The sequence below is a fragment of the Microtus pennsylvanicus genome, chromosome X (assembly GCF_037038515.1).
Source record: "Microtus pennsylvanicus isolate mMicPen1 chromosome X, mMicPen1.hap1, whole genome shotgun sequence".
NCBI lineage: Eukaryota > Metazoa > Chordata > Mammalia > Rodentia > Cricetidae > Microtus > Microtus pennsylvanicus.
Genome location: NC_134601.1, coordinates 446,671 through 464,111, shown reverse-complemented (window position 1 = coordinate 464,111; position 17,441 = coordinate 446,671). Strand labels below are relative to the sequence as shown.

Sequence of the window (17,441 nt, the reverse complement as noted above, 5' to 3'; positions counted from 1 at the left end):
TGCGTATTAGATATTTGCATTTCTCCTTTTCAGAATTCTCTGTCAGTTGCAGAACCTGTTTTTGATTGAATTCTTTTCTTGGTGTTTGGTTTCTTAAGTTGACTGTATAGTCTAGGTGCTAATCCTCAGTTGGATGTATAGCAGAAAAGATTTCTCTCCCATTCTGCAGGCTACCTCTTCACTTAAAGGATAGTTCCCTGAGCTGTCTGGGGGATTTTTTTAAACCACTGGCTTTGTGGGAGCCCAGGCAGTTTGGATGCTCACCTTACTAGACCTGGATGGAGGTGGGTGTTCCTTGGACTTCACACAGGGCAGGGACCCTGATTGATCTTTGGGCTAAAAAGGGAGGGGGACTTGATTGGGGGAGGGGGAGGGAAATGGGAGGCGGTGTCGGGGAAGAGACAGAAATCTTAAATAAATAAATAAATAAAAGCCCTCACAAGGCCTTGTTTGTCAGTTTTTTTGCTTTATTTCTTGACCAGGTGGATTTCTATGCAGCAAGTCTTTATCTATGCCTATACCTTGAAATGCATTCCATAGTTTTTCATCCAGCACCTTCAGTTTCGTGTCTTCTGCTGAGGTCCTTAATAAATTTAAGATGCATTTTGTGCAGGAAGAGTAATAAGGATCTAGTTTCGTTCTTCTGCATGCAGATAATTTCCACAACACCATTTGATGAAGATGCTGTCTTTTCTCCAATTTGGGGGGAGGGGAGGGCATCTTTGTTACAAATCAGATGGCTGTGAATGTGTGATTATGTAATTGGGGTCTCTATTATATTTCATTGACGTATGTGTCTGTTTTTAGGACAGAGTACCATGCTGTTATTATTACTAGAGGTCTGTACTATGACTTGAAATCAGAGATAGTGGTATCTACAGCAATACCTTTTATTGTTCAGGATTTTTTGCTAGCCTATTTTTTTTATTTTTGCTTTGTGTGTGTATTTAGCTATAAAATTTTAATATTTTCAAATTAGGTAAAGAATTGCATTGAAATTTTGATGGGGATTGTATTGAACTAGTGGATTGGTTTTGGTAGGTTGGCCTTTTTTACAATGGTAATCCTACCAGTTCATCAGCACGTGAGGTCTTCCCAGTTCCTATTACCCTCTTAAATTTCTTCAGTACTTTAACCTTTCTATCATTCACGCCTTTCGCTTCCTTGGTTAAAGTTATACCAAGATATTTTGATTTTTTTTAGACTACTGTGAATGGGATTGTTTCCCTGCTTGATTTCTTGCTGTATTTGTCATTAATGTTTGCATTTTAATAGAAATTGCTTTAGTCTCTTTCTATCATGGAGAGGTTTTCCCTTCAGCTATGGCAGATTACTTTGCTGTGTAGAGTAGTCTGGGTCAGTACTTCTTTATCTTTCAGCACTTCATCCCAGATCCTTCTGGCTTTAAAATTTTCAGTTGAATAATCTGGCATGATTTTGATGGGCATTTGGTGTTTCCCTCTGCTGCTTTCAAAAACACATTCTTTATTCTCTGTATTTATCTTTTAATTACAATATGATGATAGAAGTTCTTTTCTAGTCTTGTCTATTTGGTGTCCTAAATATCCCATTTCTGGATCGTCTTCTGTTTTCTTAGGGCTGGGAAATTTTGATATTATTCCTTCAAAAATGCTCTCTATGCCCTTAGAATGAAGTTCTCCTACTTCGATTTCTGTTATGTGTAGATTTGGTCTTTACAGAGCGTCATGTATATCTGAGAATTCCCCTAGTAGTTTATTATCTTCGTTCTTGCTGAATTACTCCTGTTCCTCCACCTTGTCTTCAAGCTCAGATACTGTTTTCTCTCTGCCTAATTCCATTGTTAAGACTTGTTTATTGAGACTTTTATTTGACTTCCGATGTTTTTTATTTCAGTGGTTTTACTTCAGTATTTCTCTCCTTTCATGTCATCCCCCGCCTTCTTTATTTCATTCAGTTACTTGTATCTTTGAGCATACTTTTAGCCATACTTTTGAGTTGTCTGTATGGGATTTCATCTAATTCACTCTCATTAGATGACATTCTTAGATTTGATAAGTTTTTAAGAGTTACATTGTCTTGACTTTTTATGGTGGTTCTTATGTCACTGCATTGGGATTTATACACCTGGTCTTTTTTTAAGTTTGGGGGCTATTTTTTGTCAGCTATATTCTTTCAGTTGTAGTATTTGCAATGTCCAAATAGTATTTGGATGTAGTGTATTTGAACCTATTCGTTCAAATAGGATTTGGATGTAGTGTATTTGAACCTATTCGTTCAAATAGGATTTGGATGTAGTGTATTTGAGCCTATGAAGTCATTCTCATCAAGATGCAAGAGGTAATATGAAGAAATATAAAGATAGAGCTGCAGGAGATTAATGACTTCTGAGAATGGGGCTCCAGAGACAAGCCCCCTCAGATGAGATCTAATCCCAAGAGGTCAGCCCTGTACATGTATCCATATGAACAACACTAGCTGAACTCAGAACATTGTATTTATTAATTCATATGTATATATATTATGTAACAATGACATTTAAAAAGTAAGACGCCATGAATTTGAGGAGTACAGAGGACATGGTAGGATTTGGTGTGAGGAGGAGTGAATAATATAAATACAGTACTCATATATTAAATTCTCAGAAATTGAATTATATATGTGTGTATATAAACATACATACGCACACGTATATAGCACAACTTCTAATTGGTCTTAGTAACAAAAACTCAGACTCATATATTAGGGGGTGAAAGCGGAAGGATCAGAGAAGCCAGATATTAGTTCTTACCTCTGCTAATGCTCAGACCAAAGAGGCGATCCTATCTCTACAGATCCTCAGGCTGTTACTGTCTCTTGGCACTACCCGCAAACTGCTAGTCATTCTAGATTCTTCTTTCTCTTTCCTTGCCTGTCAAATTTGACTCCATCAGATCTCTTACAGCCATTAGATTCTGTCCATCTCCTTTGCTATTGGTCTAGTCCACGCTGTGAAAGGGGTGGAGAGCGTCACCATAACAACATGACATTTATGCCGACCTTTGTAAAGGTAAACTATTGTGATGTCATTGCCTGGGGAGGGCAATGGTGGCTTTGGGCTCTAGAAGTATCGGTGTGTCTTTTCCCTTCCCTTTCTGAGCAACTGCTTGTCTGAGTCATTGCTAGTCAGGAGCAGGGTCCATGGAAGGTAACCTAGGGAGTGGAGCCAGTGTCTCCTCGGAGAGCCCTAGCACGACAGAGACTCAGACAGCCAATGGGTACAGGGGATCAGAGTCTGAGGAGGGTTGGCGCGGGCTGGTCCTGGGTGAGGCTGCAGAGCCTGGAGAAGGTAGCAACCTTGTTCACACTTGAGTGAGGCAAACATCCATGAAGAGCAGCCTATTTTCAATTATGAAATGGAAGTCCAAGCAGGATGAAGAAGAAAACAGAGAACAAAAGGGTAATGTTGGAGTGGGGAGGGCTGGCAGATACACCTTCTGGAGCAGGTAAACAGCAGCATCCTTGGTAGAACACACTGAAATCACATGTTCCTTGTCCAAATATGGCAAAGAAGCTAGAGCCCCACTGCTCTAGTGACCGCAAAAAATATCTGTCACCTGCACTGGATAAAGAAGTGACTCAAGAGCCAGGAGAAGAGTCAGAGACAGCCCCTGTTCCAGGATGGGGAGAATGACAGGAGGGACTGGGAGATGAGGACTTGGGGGAGGCTGCAGCAACAATGTAAAATAAATAGATGATTGAAAAAGGTGACTCAAAATAGGAGGAATCCTACATAATGACTGACTGCGTGGACTCTTCTAATATAACTGACATCCACAATGAACTAGAATTCTTATATTGTTAAAATCTAGAAACTTATACAAACACGGAAGAAAGAAAACCTTAAGGAAAGCAATTGACCTGGGTGGTGTTTGCACATGCCTTCAATCTCAGCACTCTAGAGGCAGAGGCAGGCAAACCAAACAGCAACAACAAGAAAAACATATTTATACACTTTTGGAGGATTTTATTCTACAGATAAGACTGATAATAACCTGATCCCTTCACATAACCCGGTAGTCTTCCTTCTTGCCAGTTATCCTTCATATTCTATTAAATATCTGTTGTTTCAGCTGGGCAGTGGTGGCACACACCTTTAATCCCAGCACTCGGGAGGCAGAGGCAGGGGGATATCTGTGAATTCGAGGCCAGCCTTGTCTACAAGAGCTAGTTCCAGGACAGGTACCAAAGCTACAGTGAAACCTTGTCTCTAAAGAACCAAAAAAAAATCTGTTGTTTCTACTTAATGTCTGTAGACTGAATAGTACTATTATTGTCTTTTTGGGCCTTTTTTGTGCATTGGTGAATACTTAACATTTAAGAAAGTGCCTAGCATATAGTTTTCAGTCCAAAAATATTGGTTAATTGCACAAACGGAAGAGGGAGGTGGAGAGGGAGGAGATAGGAAAAGGAAGAGGAAGGTGAGGAGAAGAAGGGGAGAGAGAGAGAGAGAGAGCGGGCTACACGTATGGAGCAGAGACCAAGAATTTTGTCAGGAGCCAATAGTGATGAGAACTGCCCTGTCCACCCACCTGCTTTAGAGTCTGGCCCTGAGACAGGACCCGGATCCTCAGCAGAATCCCTATCAGTGCTGGCACCCAAAGCAGGAGAAACTGGAGGACTGCCAGCAGGGAGAGCCAGCCTGAGAACTTGGCAGCCCCATAGCATCTCTCAGAACTAGCATGCATCCGGACGAGACCATGACCACAGAAGTTGCCTTTGCTCCGCAGCTTTTGGCAGTGAGTGAGATGTTGGCGCATCCCCCGGGTGTGAACTGTCATCGAGGGGCATCTCTCTCGTCTGACCTTCAGAGAGGAGGTCAGGACTGGGTCTCTGGAATCGTTGAGGAGAGAGGCTTTGGAGAGAAGGTATAGAGGGAAGTACTCCAGGTAGCAAGAGAAGGTTATGCAAATAGCTCCCCCATAGTCAACTCTAAAACCATCTAAGTACTCTGATACTGTAGTGGGTAGAACATCCTGGAAGACGGATGTTGAAAGTTCAAGACTCCCCGTTCATTAGTGAATGTGGATTTTTCCATGAGGCAATAAAGAGCCATTGCAACCACCATTTTCCTGTGGGGTGATATTTTCCCTCTAGGCGTCATTGGGTTATAGTATAGGATGGGAAGTAGACCACATGGAATGATTTTAAAAGTTCATAGTACAACAAGGGCTCTATCTAGGGTAGTGATTATCAAGAGACAGGCCAGGTGAGAGGCAGAGCTGTGGGCTGGACACGAAGGGTAAAAAGCACAGACACTTCTGGCAGATAGTGTTTTCATTGAGCTGGGCGTAAGCGATATTCATTTGGACAGGTTACATTTGAGAAGCCCACGTGCATCACCCTGGTAGAACTTCCAGTCAGTAATCAGATACTGGCTGTGGAGTTCAGGAAAGAGTCAAAGTTGTAGACAGATTTGGAAATCATTAGCCTGCAGTGGAATCCATGAGACCAAATGGGATCACCCACCTCTTGCAGAAATTTCCAGTGCTTGAAGGATGGTCATAGGGTGCTGGAGAAAGGAGCTCAGATGATTTCCAAAATCAAGGAAGGGCAGAAGTTTTATTGCCTAGCCCTGTGAAGGGCTTAAAACTTAGTAGACTACATGAATTACGGAGACAATGGAGAGCCTTTTCTGTGGCGCTGGGTATTGATCCCACAGCATCCCACATGCTGGGCAAGTGCTCTAGCACTGAGTAGTACCCTCAGCTCTCACTGAGTGCCTTTCTGAGGATTCCCTGGGGACGTGGCAAAGCAAAACATGACACCACTGAGAATCCCAAGGAGGTTTCAGCAATCTAAATCTATCCTTCCATAAGTATGTATTTCAAAACTTTAAGACTTTGATGAGCAAATGTTTTCTTGTTTCAAAATCTAGGTTTCTCTGTGGAGGCATCACTAGTAAACTGGCTCTCCTTTAGACTGAAGGTCTAAATTGCCCATGTGAAGTCATTATTCCATTTGTTTGCTGCTATTGTACCCCCCCAAAAGGTATATTGGAGGCCTACAGCCCAGGTCTTTCAGAATATGATTTTATTTGGAAATGCATTTGTTAAAGAAGGAACCAAGTCAGAGTAAAATCCTAATAGAGTGGTCCTATAAAGCCAAAGTGATGGTATTCTTGTAAGAAACAGAGAGAGACACAGAGAAAGGGGGAGTACAATGTGCAAGCCAAGACTAGAACGATGTGGGGCCTTCAAGCCAAGGAAGGCCAAACACTAGCAGCCACCAATAGAAGCCAGGTAGAGGCTAGGAAGGAATTCACTCAGTCTGTAAATGTGTGCTGTTTTAAGCCACCCATGTTGTGATACAATTCTTCTGTACCCACAGGTACCACACCCACAATTTTAATCTGCCATACATTGAACATCTCACAAAATAATTATATCTATACTGAATGGGGATGGGCATTTTCTATTATAACCATTGCATAAATGGTGCATCATAAAGTTATTTAAAATACATTTACATTGTTTGTGAATTAGAAATCACCCAGAGATAATGTGTCTGGTGCTTTGAATGAGAAATGTTCCCCATAAGTTTGTGTGGTTGATCAAATGGTCTCCAGCTGGTGGTACTCTTTGGTGCTGTTGGGAAACCTTCAGATGTGACCTTATTGGAGGAAGTATGTCACTAGATGCTGTGGGACAACAGTCTTATACCTTGTCAAATATATTGTATTGTTTTACTAAAATGCTGATTGGCCAGTTGCCAGGAAGGAAGTTTAAGCAGGGTGACCAGGCAGGAAATAGAGGCAGGAAGATGAGAACAGGAGATTTCTGGGAAGAGGAAAGGGTCAGTTTGCAGTCATCACCCAGGCGCAGAGGAAGCAAGATGAGAATGCCTTGTTGATAAAAGGTACCAAACCACGTGGCTAACACAGACAAGAATTATGGGCTAATTTAAGCTGTAAGAAAGAGTTAATGGGAAGCCTGAGCTAATAGGCCAACCAGTTTATAATTAATGTAGGCCTCTGTGTGTTTCTTTGGGAATGAACAGCTGCAGACCAGGCAGGACAGAAACTACTGCCAACAACTCAAGTTTAAAGCTCTGCCCTACTTTAAGTTAACTCTCTTTGCTTTGTTCTTGTGGTTGACACATGATTTCTCAGCTTCCTGCACTACCTGCCATGCATTCTTGCTTCCATACCTCCCTTCTGTGATGGACTATTATCCCTTTGAAACCCAGAGCCAAAATAAGCATTTCTTCTGTAAGTTGCCTTGGCTATGGGACTTTATCATTGCAGCCGAAAACACATACAGATGATCTGAGGTATATGGATATGCACAGGTTATACATGAAAACTAGGCTATTTACATAAGGAACTCAGAAATTTATAGATTTGATTGAGTACACAAGGAGCATGCTGAAACAAATGCTCTGGGAGCACCTCTATACTACCATCATTTCTTATAGTCCATGCTAGAAAATTTCTACAGTTGTTAAGTACAAAATGGTGATATTTCTCTAAGTCCCACCGATAGAATAGAATGTCACAAAGATGGCTACTATGGAGATCTCACTCAGACACAAACATCTGGCCACTGGGTAGAAGTGACGAAAGTGTTGGTAGTGCTCTGAAGAGTTTAAGGGATTGTTGCTCTTTGAGTGATTTAAACTACTTGAGACTGTAGTTCTTAAAACTTGAACAGGAAATCAAAATTGGTATCTTTGATTTTTTTCCAGCAAATCAAAACTAGATTGTCAGCCTACGTAGAACTCTTCCAGAGATAATAAATAGCATCAACCACAAAATAATTAGAGGGAAAATGAAATGGGGTATGGTGGCAACCTTTTTTCTTCTATTTTATACTTGTGAATAGATTTTATTTTTACAGTAGCTTAAGGTTTGGAATGCAGAGAGCCTATAACATCACAGTATTGTTCTGCTAGCCTCTTATTGCTCACAGTTTCTGATGTATGTATGTATGTGTATGTGTGTGTTACATGCACAAATATGTGTGTAAATGTGTGCACACATGGAGGCCTTACACCCTTGGGTAGATTCTCTCAATGGACCTGGAACCAGATTGGAAGCCAGAAAATCCCAACCATTACCCCATCCCTCCCTCCACAAAACATAACGCACTTGTAATCCTAGCACTATGTTGTGCACTGGAAATTTGAACTCAGGTCTTCACTCTATAAGCTGAGTCATCCCTTCAGCCTGATTGCCCTATTATTAACATGATGCATTGATGGAGGAAGGTCATTGGCTAATAAAGGAACTGCCTTGGCCCATTTTATTGGTTAGGACATAGGTAGGTGGAGTAAACAGAACAGAATGCCGGGAGGAAGAGAAAGTGAGCTCAGACTCCACAGCTCTTCTCTCGGGAGCAGACGCCTCGAGAGAGATGCCATGCCCCGCTCCCAGGCAGACACACGCGATGAAGCTCCGACCTAGAATCTTCCCGGTAAGAGCGGTGTTCACAGATTATTAGAGATGGGTTGATTGGGATATCAGAATTAGCCAGTAAGGGCAAGAGCTAAAAGGCCAAGCAGTGATTAAAAGAATACAGTGTCCGTGTAATTATTTAGGGTAAAGCTAGCCGTGCAGGCGGCCGGGGTGTTGGGGACACAGCCCCGCCACTCTTATTACTACAATGCATTAGTATGGTACACGCTTTACAACTGGTGAATCAATATTGATACATTATTACTAACCAGTCCTTAGTTGGCATTAGTGTTTACTCAGTGTTAGACAGATCTATGAGGTTTCCCGTATACACAGTGCCATGTATCCCCCACTGCAGTATCATTAAGAATAGATTTATTGCATGGAAAAGTCCTTGTGCTTTACCCATTCATCTTCTCTCCTCTCTCTCGGGATCCCTGATAACTACTTCTCATTTATTGCCTCTGTATTTTTTCCTTTTCTAAAGTACTACAAAGTTGGCTTAGTCTGTGGCTAGTTTGGATTCCCAATATTCATGCAAGGTATTCATGTCTTCTTGTGGAGTTACAGTCTTCTGCTTCTCATGGTTAAAGAGTATTCTACTGTTTCAGTGTGCCAAGGTTTATTGCTATCTATTGAAGGACAATTTGATTGCTTCTGAATTTTGGAATAAAGAGTCTGCAAACATTTGTTTGTGTGCTTTTGTGTGAGCATAAAAATTTTAACTCACTGGAGTAAACAGCAAACAGCATAATAGCTGGATTGTGTGGTAAGAGCCTGTTCGGCTGTGTGGAACCTGCTTTTCCCTCAAAGTAACTAGTATTTTGCCTTTCTGCCAGATTTGAATGTTGAGCCACACTCTTTTCAATATGTGGGGACAACAGTGGTTTGGATTTTAGATATTCTGATAGGAGCATAGTCATATCTTGCTTAAAAAATAAGCTTTTCAGGAATAAAGAGTTTAAAGCTAGAAATTGGCATCTCCAGTATTCTAAAGATTTCCACACAGTGCGATTTTCCTTCATAAATATGTAAAACCTTCGGAACATTACAAATAAGGGTTGCTTCAAACTCAAGTTTCAGCTTGAGAAGAAATGTGAAAGTGTGTTGGGAGCAGAGCAGTGATAATGGCCAGCCTGTTGCAGAGCTAGATTCATTCAGGGCCCCATTTTCTGAGGTCAAGTGATTACCTAAGACAGGTCTCTGCAAAATCTAAACCATGTTTCCTTGCTATTCCCCTTCTCCACAACCTTCTACAACTTCAAGATGGGATTTTCCCATTTCTCTTTCCTTGTTTCTGTCCATGATTTAAAATCTGCGTGTTTGCTGGGCATGTTGGCTCACACCCATGATGATAGCACCTCAGAAGGCTGAGGCGGGAGGATCACTATGAGTTTGAGGGCAACATGGGATACATTGTATGTTCCAGGCCAGCTGGAGCTAAAGAGTGAGACCCTATGTCTTAGTTCGGGTTTCTTTTTTTTTTTGTGATTGTTTCATTTATTTTATTTGTATCTGTGTGTGAAAGAGAGAGACTACAACAGACAGACAGACAGACACACACACACACACACACACACATACACACACATACACAGAGGCCAAAAGAGGTTGCTGGATACCCTAGAGCTAGAATTGCAAGTAGTTGTGAGGTGTCCAAGTGGGTACTGGGAGCCAAACTTGTTGTGAAGAGACACCATGACCATGGCAACTCTTATAAAGAAAGCATTTAATTGAGGGAGTTTGCTTCCAGTTTCAGAAGTTCAGTCCATTATCATCATGGTGGAAAGCATCATGGCATGCAGGCAGACATGGTACTGGAGTAGTTGCTGAAAGGCCTACATCTTGTAGGCAACAGGAAGTTGACTGAGATGCTGGGCAGTATACTGAGCATAAGAAACCTCAAGCCTACCCCAGCAATAGCACACTTCCCCCAACAAGGCCATACCCACTCCAACAAAGCCACACCTCCTAATAGTGCCACTCCCTGTGAGATTATGGGGCCAATGACATTTAAACTACCATACCCTATCTACGAAAAAAAATCAAAATAATACCACCCATCCCCAATAAAACAAAACTCCAGCAATCTGCTTTTATGTCTCCTAGGGTCTTGCTAGGCCTTTCCTTTATTCCATAGTCCCTCACTACCATACCACACTTAAATTTTTCACCATCTGAACAGGAATATATACTAAATATATATGAATATATACTAAACTATTTTTTGACAGTCCTTGACAACATGCTTGATAAGTGAGGTCTAGCCAGAGGGAGGCTTACAGTAAGTCAAAACGGTAGTCAGGGGCTGGGAATGGAGCCTATTTGGTACGGTGCTTGCCGACCATTTACAAACGCCTGGATTGGGTCCCTAACACCACATAAACTGAGCATGCTTGTGCGAACCTGAAATTCCAGCTCTGGGGAAGTAAAAACAAGAGGATGAGAAGGTCATAGACAGCCTCTGTTACATAGAAAAGTCAAGACCAACTTGGGCTTGAGAACTTGCCTTAAAAATAAAACAAAATAAAGAATTTCATGGGGTTGGAGATAGGCATCAACGATGAAGAACACATACTGCTTTTGCAGGAGACCCACAGCTCAAGTGCCAGGTGATTCCATGCTTCTGGCCTCCAATGGGACTGTTCTTATGTGCACCTCCATATACATGATTACATAATGAAAATAAAAGAATAAATATTTAGGAAATAATTGCATCCCTTTGAGCAGGGCTTATGCTGCAGTTGGTTGAGTGTCCGCCTAGCATGCAGAAAGACCGGGGCTCCCTCCAGCACCACATTAAACTGAGAGCAAGGGAAGACACCTGTAATTGAAGCATGCAGGAAGTGGAGGCCAGGGGCTCAGAGGTTCAAGGTCATCCTGCTGTAGGCCAGCTTGGAATGCATGAGAACTTCTGCCAAAAACAAAGCAAAACCAAACAAAGTGGTAAGTATCACATGTTTTCTCCTGTTTGTGGGACCTAGATTTTATAAAGGTATGTAAAATCATATGTGTCTATGTGACAAAATAGAAACGGAAGCATCTAGGGACACAAAAAAGACTAACTAATTGGGATATACAAATTAGGGTAAGGAGCTATGAGAGGAGCAGGTTCAATGCATACCATGTACTTTATGAAAATGAAGGTGAACATCATGTGCAATAAAAAATGCCAAGCAAAATTTTCAAAATGGTGGCCTGCTTAAAGTGAGGGGGAAGTTAGTGAACATGGTTCTACTTTCTAGTTTCCAAGGCTTAGTAGGCAACTGAAATTTTGTATCTTTTCTGTAATAGACATTGTTCACTATCCGTGTGCTCAGAGAGGGTATTGTGTCTTCTCAAAGACTGATCATCTGTCCATTAGGGTCATACTTTGAATCTTCGGAAACAGTTGCTGTATCGGCAAATGGGATTAGAAGGAGCTTTACCAGGTCCTGTTATGTAATTTTCGGTTGGATCTAAAAGTGGCTGATCCCTTGGTTAAAAGTAGTCAAGGGCAGAAGTGGTTGGGTTTTCTTGTGTGGTCATAGATTTTTGTCCTTAATATAGTCTCATATTAGTTCCTTTTCCCCTTGCTGTGCTCAAATATTTAAGGAAAGCAACTCCAGGAAGCAAGGGTTGACTTTGACTCACGTCATCATGGTGGAGAAGGCATGATGGTGTAAGTGTTGAACATCCAGTCAGGAAAGAGAGATTAATGTTTGCACTCAGCTTCTTTTCTCCTTTTTATTCCCTCTGGGACCCCAGCCCATATGTCAGGAGCATCTTCCTACCTCAGTTAATCCTTTCTGGAAACATCCTTATGCATTCATAGCAGCGTGTTTCCATGGAGAGTCTAAATCCACTCAAGTTGATAATACAGATGAACCATCCTGTGTTCCTTCTGGTTTTGTTATCTCCAGCTTTTCAGACCGTGAGTGAACCAGAAGCCATGCTGTGCCCACACCACGTACTCAAAGGATGCTTTACAAAAACCACCTCAACTTGTTTGTCATCCACCCATACCTTTTCCTTGTGGTCTGGAATTTTCTCCTTTTCCCTTGCCGTGACTGCCTTTCCCTTACACTTCCCACAGCACACTACCCCGTGCTGACTCAACCCTACTTACCAGTTTTCCTGTTGTCCTCAGGATCCGCCTTCATTTCATCCTCTTTAAAGCCATTAACATTGACCTTCCTTCCCTCCATGCTTGAAAGTCACCTGTTCAGACCGCCATGCTAATTTTCCTTCTGTCTTTATACGTTCTCCCCTGCAACTGCATTCCTTTAAAGTGGTAGTTCTCAACCTGTGGGTTGCGACTACTTTGGGGGTCAAATAACCCTTTCACAGGAATCACCTAAAACTGTCAGAAAACACAAATATTTACTTTACAATTTAGAACAGTAGCAAAGTTACAGTTATGAAGTAGTAGCAAAAGAACTGTATGGTTGAGGGTCGTCACAGATGAGGAACTATATTAAAGGGTTGCAGCCTTAGGAAGGCTGAGAACCACTGCTTTGGATGCTTCTACTGCTGCTTCAGTAATGACACTTTCAAATATGTATGACAGGTATAGTGTAGGACCCGGGTCTACCCTTGTTCCTGGGGTTCATCTTGAGGACAGTTTCTGGTCAGCTAACTAAAGCATTCTGTTTGTTCCTGTGCTTCCCCCTGCCCGGCCTGGTGATTAGCTGTAGTGCACTGTTTACTCCATCTTTGGTGTGGTAATTTCCCACCTGCCTGGGCAGAAATCCTTGTGCAGCAGCTAGGTATATAAGGATTTTCCCAAGGTTGAGTAAACAGCATTTGGCTGATCTCCTTTCGAATGACCCAGGTTTCTTTGTGTGTTCTTTCAATTTCCAGGCCCTTGCCCTACTCGCATATGGCACAGTGGTGGGAGAACTGTAACCAAGGAGGTAACACAAAATCGGGTGTTACAGTATAGCATTTTGCTCTGGGCTCCTCGTTCTCCAGTGTATCTTTGTATACACATCTTCATGCAGACATCCCAATGGTTCCTAAAGCTCAAGAAACCTCAAACTGACCCCCTTGCCTCCCTTTCAATTCTACAACCCCCACTTTATCTGGGCTGGTTGCATCACTTGAGCAGTCAATAGCCTCACTGTATTCTCATACTTCCCCTGCTAAAAGATAAGTTGTTGCTATAGTGACAGTCACAGTACTCTGTACCAAAGCCTTCAGTTCCTCCCACCGCACGAGCAAATTCAATGTAAACTTTGCCTTTACATTTATGTCTTTTCTCCAAACGACTCCAACTTATCATTACTGTCTCTCTTGCTAATTGATGCTCACCAACTGGTACTCAAGAACCCAATAAAACAACACATTTGTCTGAGCTTGGGTTTCTATTGCTGTGAAGAGACATCATTACCATGTCAACTCTTATAAAAGAAAACACTTACTTGGGGCTGACTTACAGGTTCAGAGATTTAGTCCACTGGCATCATGGTAGGAAGCATGGCAGCATGCAGGCAGAGACATGGTTCTAGAGAAACAATAATCCCATATAGTTCAGCCCTTCCTGTTTTAGCCCCTCTTGTAGTGGTTTCTTTTTCTTTTCTTGTTTTATTTTTATTTGTTTACCTATTTGTTTGTTTTTGAGACGGAGTCTGACACTATAACGCAAGCTTCCCTTGAACTGGGTACGTAGGACTCACGGGCCATGTACTTGGAACCATTAGCCTTGCCTCTGCCTCCCAAGCTCTCTGCTTATTGGCCAGAGTTCCCTGCATTCTCTTACAGCTGAAGGCGCGCCTCAATTCTCAAGAGCTACCCCATAGGTATTGAAAAATGGATGAATTCATATATACAAACTGGTAGAACAGTAAATGGCACATAGTGCCTCTTAGTAACAAAACTTCAAATCATAAATTGTATTACCTCCTGGGAAGCAAAGTAGAGCCCTGCCCTCATCACACTATGGTCTACTGGGGAAGACAGACCTATTAGGAACACAAAGAAAAACATCTATCCTAGTTTGGGGAGTCAGGCTAGACAATGGAACAGCAGTGACACTTATACTGAGGCCTGGAGATTGAGTAAACTTGCCTGGGGAAGAGTGCTGGACAGATGGGAGGAGGGTGGAAAAACCCAGGTATTCCGGTGGTCTCTGGCGGGGCTCAGATGCTCGGCTTGTTGGACAGCATTCCTTGGAGCCGCTGCAGCTGCCTACAGGGAAGGACAGCCTATGCTTGTAACTGATAAAGAAAGGTCTGGAGGGCCCGGAACGGGAAAATACCAAGAGCTTGGCGTTTGGAGATGAATCTTCTAATCCCCTGGGAAATTGCAGGCAGAGTGGCACTGACCAGAGAGAAACTGCCCACCGCAGACTTCCTTGTGTCAAGGCAGGTTAACGCACTCTGGGTAACGTGCTGGCAAGAAAACTCAAGCAAGAATCTTGTAGAAGTGGCCAAATTGCTTTTGCAGCTCAATTTTCTTTTCTTTTCTTTTTTTTTTTGGTTTTTCGAGGCATGGTTTCTATGTGGTTTTGGATCCTGTCCTGGAACTAGCTCTTGTAGACCAGGCTGGTCTCGAACTCACAGAGATCCACCTGCCTCTGCCTCCCAAGTGCTGGGATTAAAGGCATGCGCCACCACCGCCCGGCAAGGTCCTTGAATACTTACGAATCCATATTTGCTGTGTTATGTGAAGGGCTGAGTTAAGAGACCTCAACTGCTCCAGTGTATTCCTGGCGCACACAACCTTAAATTAGAGGGGCTAAATAAAGCTGTGGCCTGCCCTTCCTGAAAGTTTGCCAGCCACTGATACAGATCATGTAGGACATGGGGCCTCCTCTGGACTGATCTCTCGTCGGACATTAGGACTTACTTTCGGGCTCAAATCTCTGACATCAATCGCTCATTTTAGTCATGTGTCTCATTTTCAGAGCCATAAAGGGCCAGGGGCCTTCAGGGAGCAGGGCTTACATCCTCAGCATGCCAAAGGGTTTCTTCTGGTGTAGAAAATGAATGATTGATTCCTGGCTCCGCACAACCTGCCTCACATGGTTCTTTTCTTTTGCATAGCCCAGGAATCTTCATGGCTTGCAGAGGTGCCCTTTGACTCTTGAGAAACATCTGAAGCCTTCCTTGAGTTTGGCATCAGTAAACACTTCAGACCTCCCAGGCAGCTCAAAGTCATGCTCCACATCACCTTGTTTGGAAACATCACCATCTGCTGGATTCCACTGCATGTGCTCTCAAAGACTTGCCTGTGTTCTGCCAATTGAGGGCATCCCTGACTTGCTGTTTCTGCTGTGCACTGATTCGGGGATGGGTATTTGAGGAAACCAGAGCTGGGGCAGGGGTGGGCAAAAAGGACAAAATCCGCTGTGCCTGGAGTGTCTAAGCCGAAGTGTTGAGTTGGCTCCTTCAGCAGCACACTGTGATGCCCTAAATTTCTTGTCCTAATGTTATCAAATTTGGGGGGTCACAGCCTATGTCCCAAGTTAGCTCTAGCCACACCAAAGGGGCCAAATTAAAGAAGAAAGTCAGGGAAAGGAGATTTATTCAATGTGGCTGCACTGGGGAAAGGGATGAAGGGATCTAACAAGCCTTCCACCTCTCACCCCCAAATCTATCTTTAGGGTTACAAAATGAAATTAAAGTTTAAATAGAGGACCACACATATGTACATCTAAGGCATCTGAGTCAATATAAGGTGTGGTCCCGCCAGCTAGTGGCCTACCTACCTATCCCTGTCTGGCCTTCAGCTTCATTCTCTAAGGTGGTCTGAGGAGTTGTTAGAAATATGTGAAATCTCATTCTAGGAGACAAGTTTCCCTCTTAGCTGGGGACTTTTCCTTCTTCCAGCCTGAGATTCGTAGGAAATCCCCTTTCTTAGGGATTCATTGTTTTCTGTATTGTGATAGTCATATTGAGAGACCTGAGTTTCTCTTTAGAATATCTTCATTTCTGTCAGGCCCTTTACACTAAACAATCTCACTGTGCTACTGGATTGCCTCTGTAGGGACCATGGGACATTTTCAAAGGATAGAAACGACCTAATTGCTACCCTTTGCTTCATAGGAGACTGAAATTCAATCTCTGGAATCTGGCAAGAGGCTGAGCTGTCTTCTTAGCATGCTCCATCCCAGGAACGTCCGTCAGGTCAAGGAACTGAGGGGGCAGCATAGCTGGAAATCCTTCCGCCCTTACTTTAGCTAAGGCATGAACAAATTGTCTAAGATAATGCTTTTGCTAGTGGCAGCATAAGGAACAGAAACACAACATACTCTACCCTAGTGGGAACAAAATATCTGGGCTTTTGAGTCAAGACTTAGACTCAAATCCCTGCTTTGCCACACCCACCTCCACTCTGCTCCACTTGTCTGGTTCTGATATCCTGTCTCCCTGGTTGTACAGTGAGATAACCCTAAAACCTAGTTTATTCAGCCGTGACACAAGAAGGTAATTTTGTTACAACCAACCCCTTCTAACTCATTGGAAAAGGCAAGCTTTTAATTTATTTAGGGCCTTGCTGCATTGTTTTATTTTGAGACTGAGTCTCATGTCGTACAGGCTGGCTTCAAACTTAACTTGCTATGTAGCTGAACATAACTTTCGATATCTGAGCCTTTTGCCTCTGCCTCCTGAGTGCTGGGATTATAGGTGAACCACCACACCCTAATTATACTCTGCTAGGTATTAAACCCAGGGCTTTTTGCATGTTAGCTATATGTTTGGTAGCAACTGAGCTACATGTCTAGACCCAGCTGGATTTTTTCTGATTTGGCAATTTCATACATGTATACAATGTGTTCTGATTAACCTCTCTCTTCGTAACTTGTTTTATCTCCCTCCTACCCTTTTTAGCCCCCCCATCCTTATCACTAGTACTTTTTCCAGATCTGCAATTTTTGTTTTGATTTTGTAACGTAGCTTCTAGCTTAACCAAGGCCAACTGTATAACTAGTCAATTGGAACTACCTACAGGAACCTGGAGGGGCAGGTCATCCGTGGGTGCCCAAATGAGGTAAATTGTTCCTACTCCCTGAATCTATCAGTGTTCAATGGTCTAGCAGTGAAGG

At 42.7% G+C, this 17,441-nt stretch overlaps 1 protein-coding gene across 1 annotated transcript in view; it reads left to right on the top strand.

The window, feature by feature from the left end:
• Positions 1-4,718: 4,718 nt before the first annotated feature.
• Positions 4,719-17,441, top strand: part of Frmd7 (FERM domain containing 7) — an 87,742-nt gene continuing 75,019 nt past the window's right edge. Inside the window, exon 1 of the mRNA XM_075958541.1 lies at positions 4,719-4,886. Coding sequence (XP_075814656.1) covers positions 4,719-4,886 — 168 coding nt within the window. The remainder of the gene's footprint in view (positions 4,887-17,441) is intronic.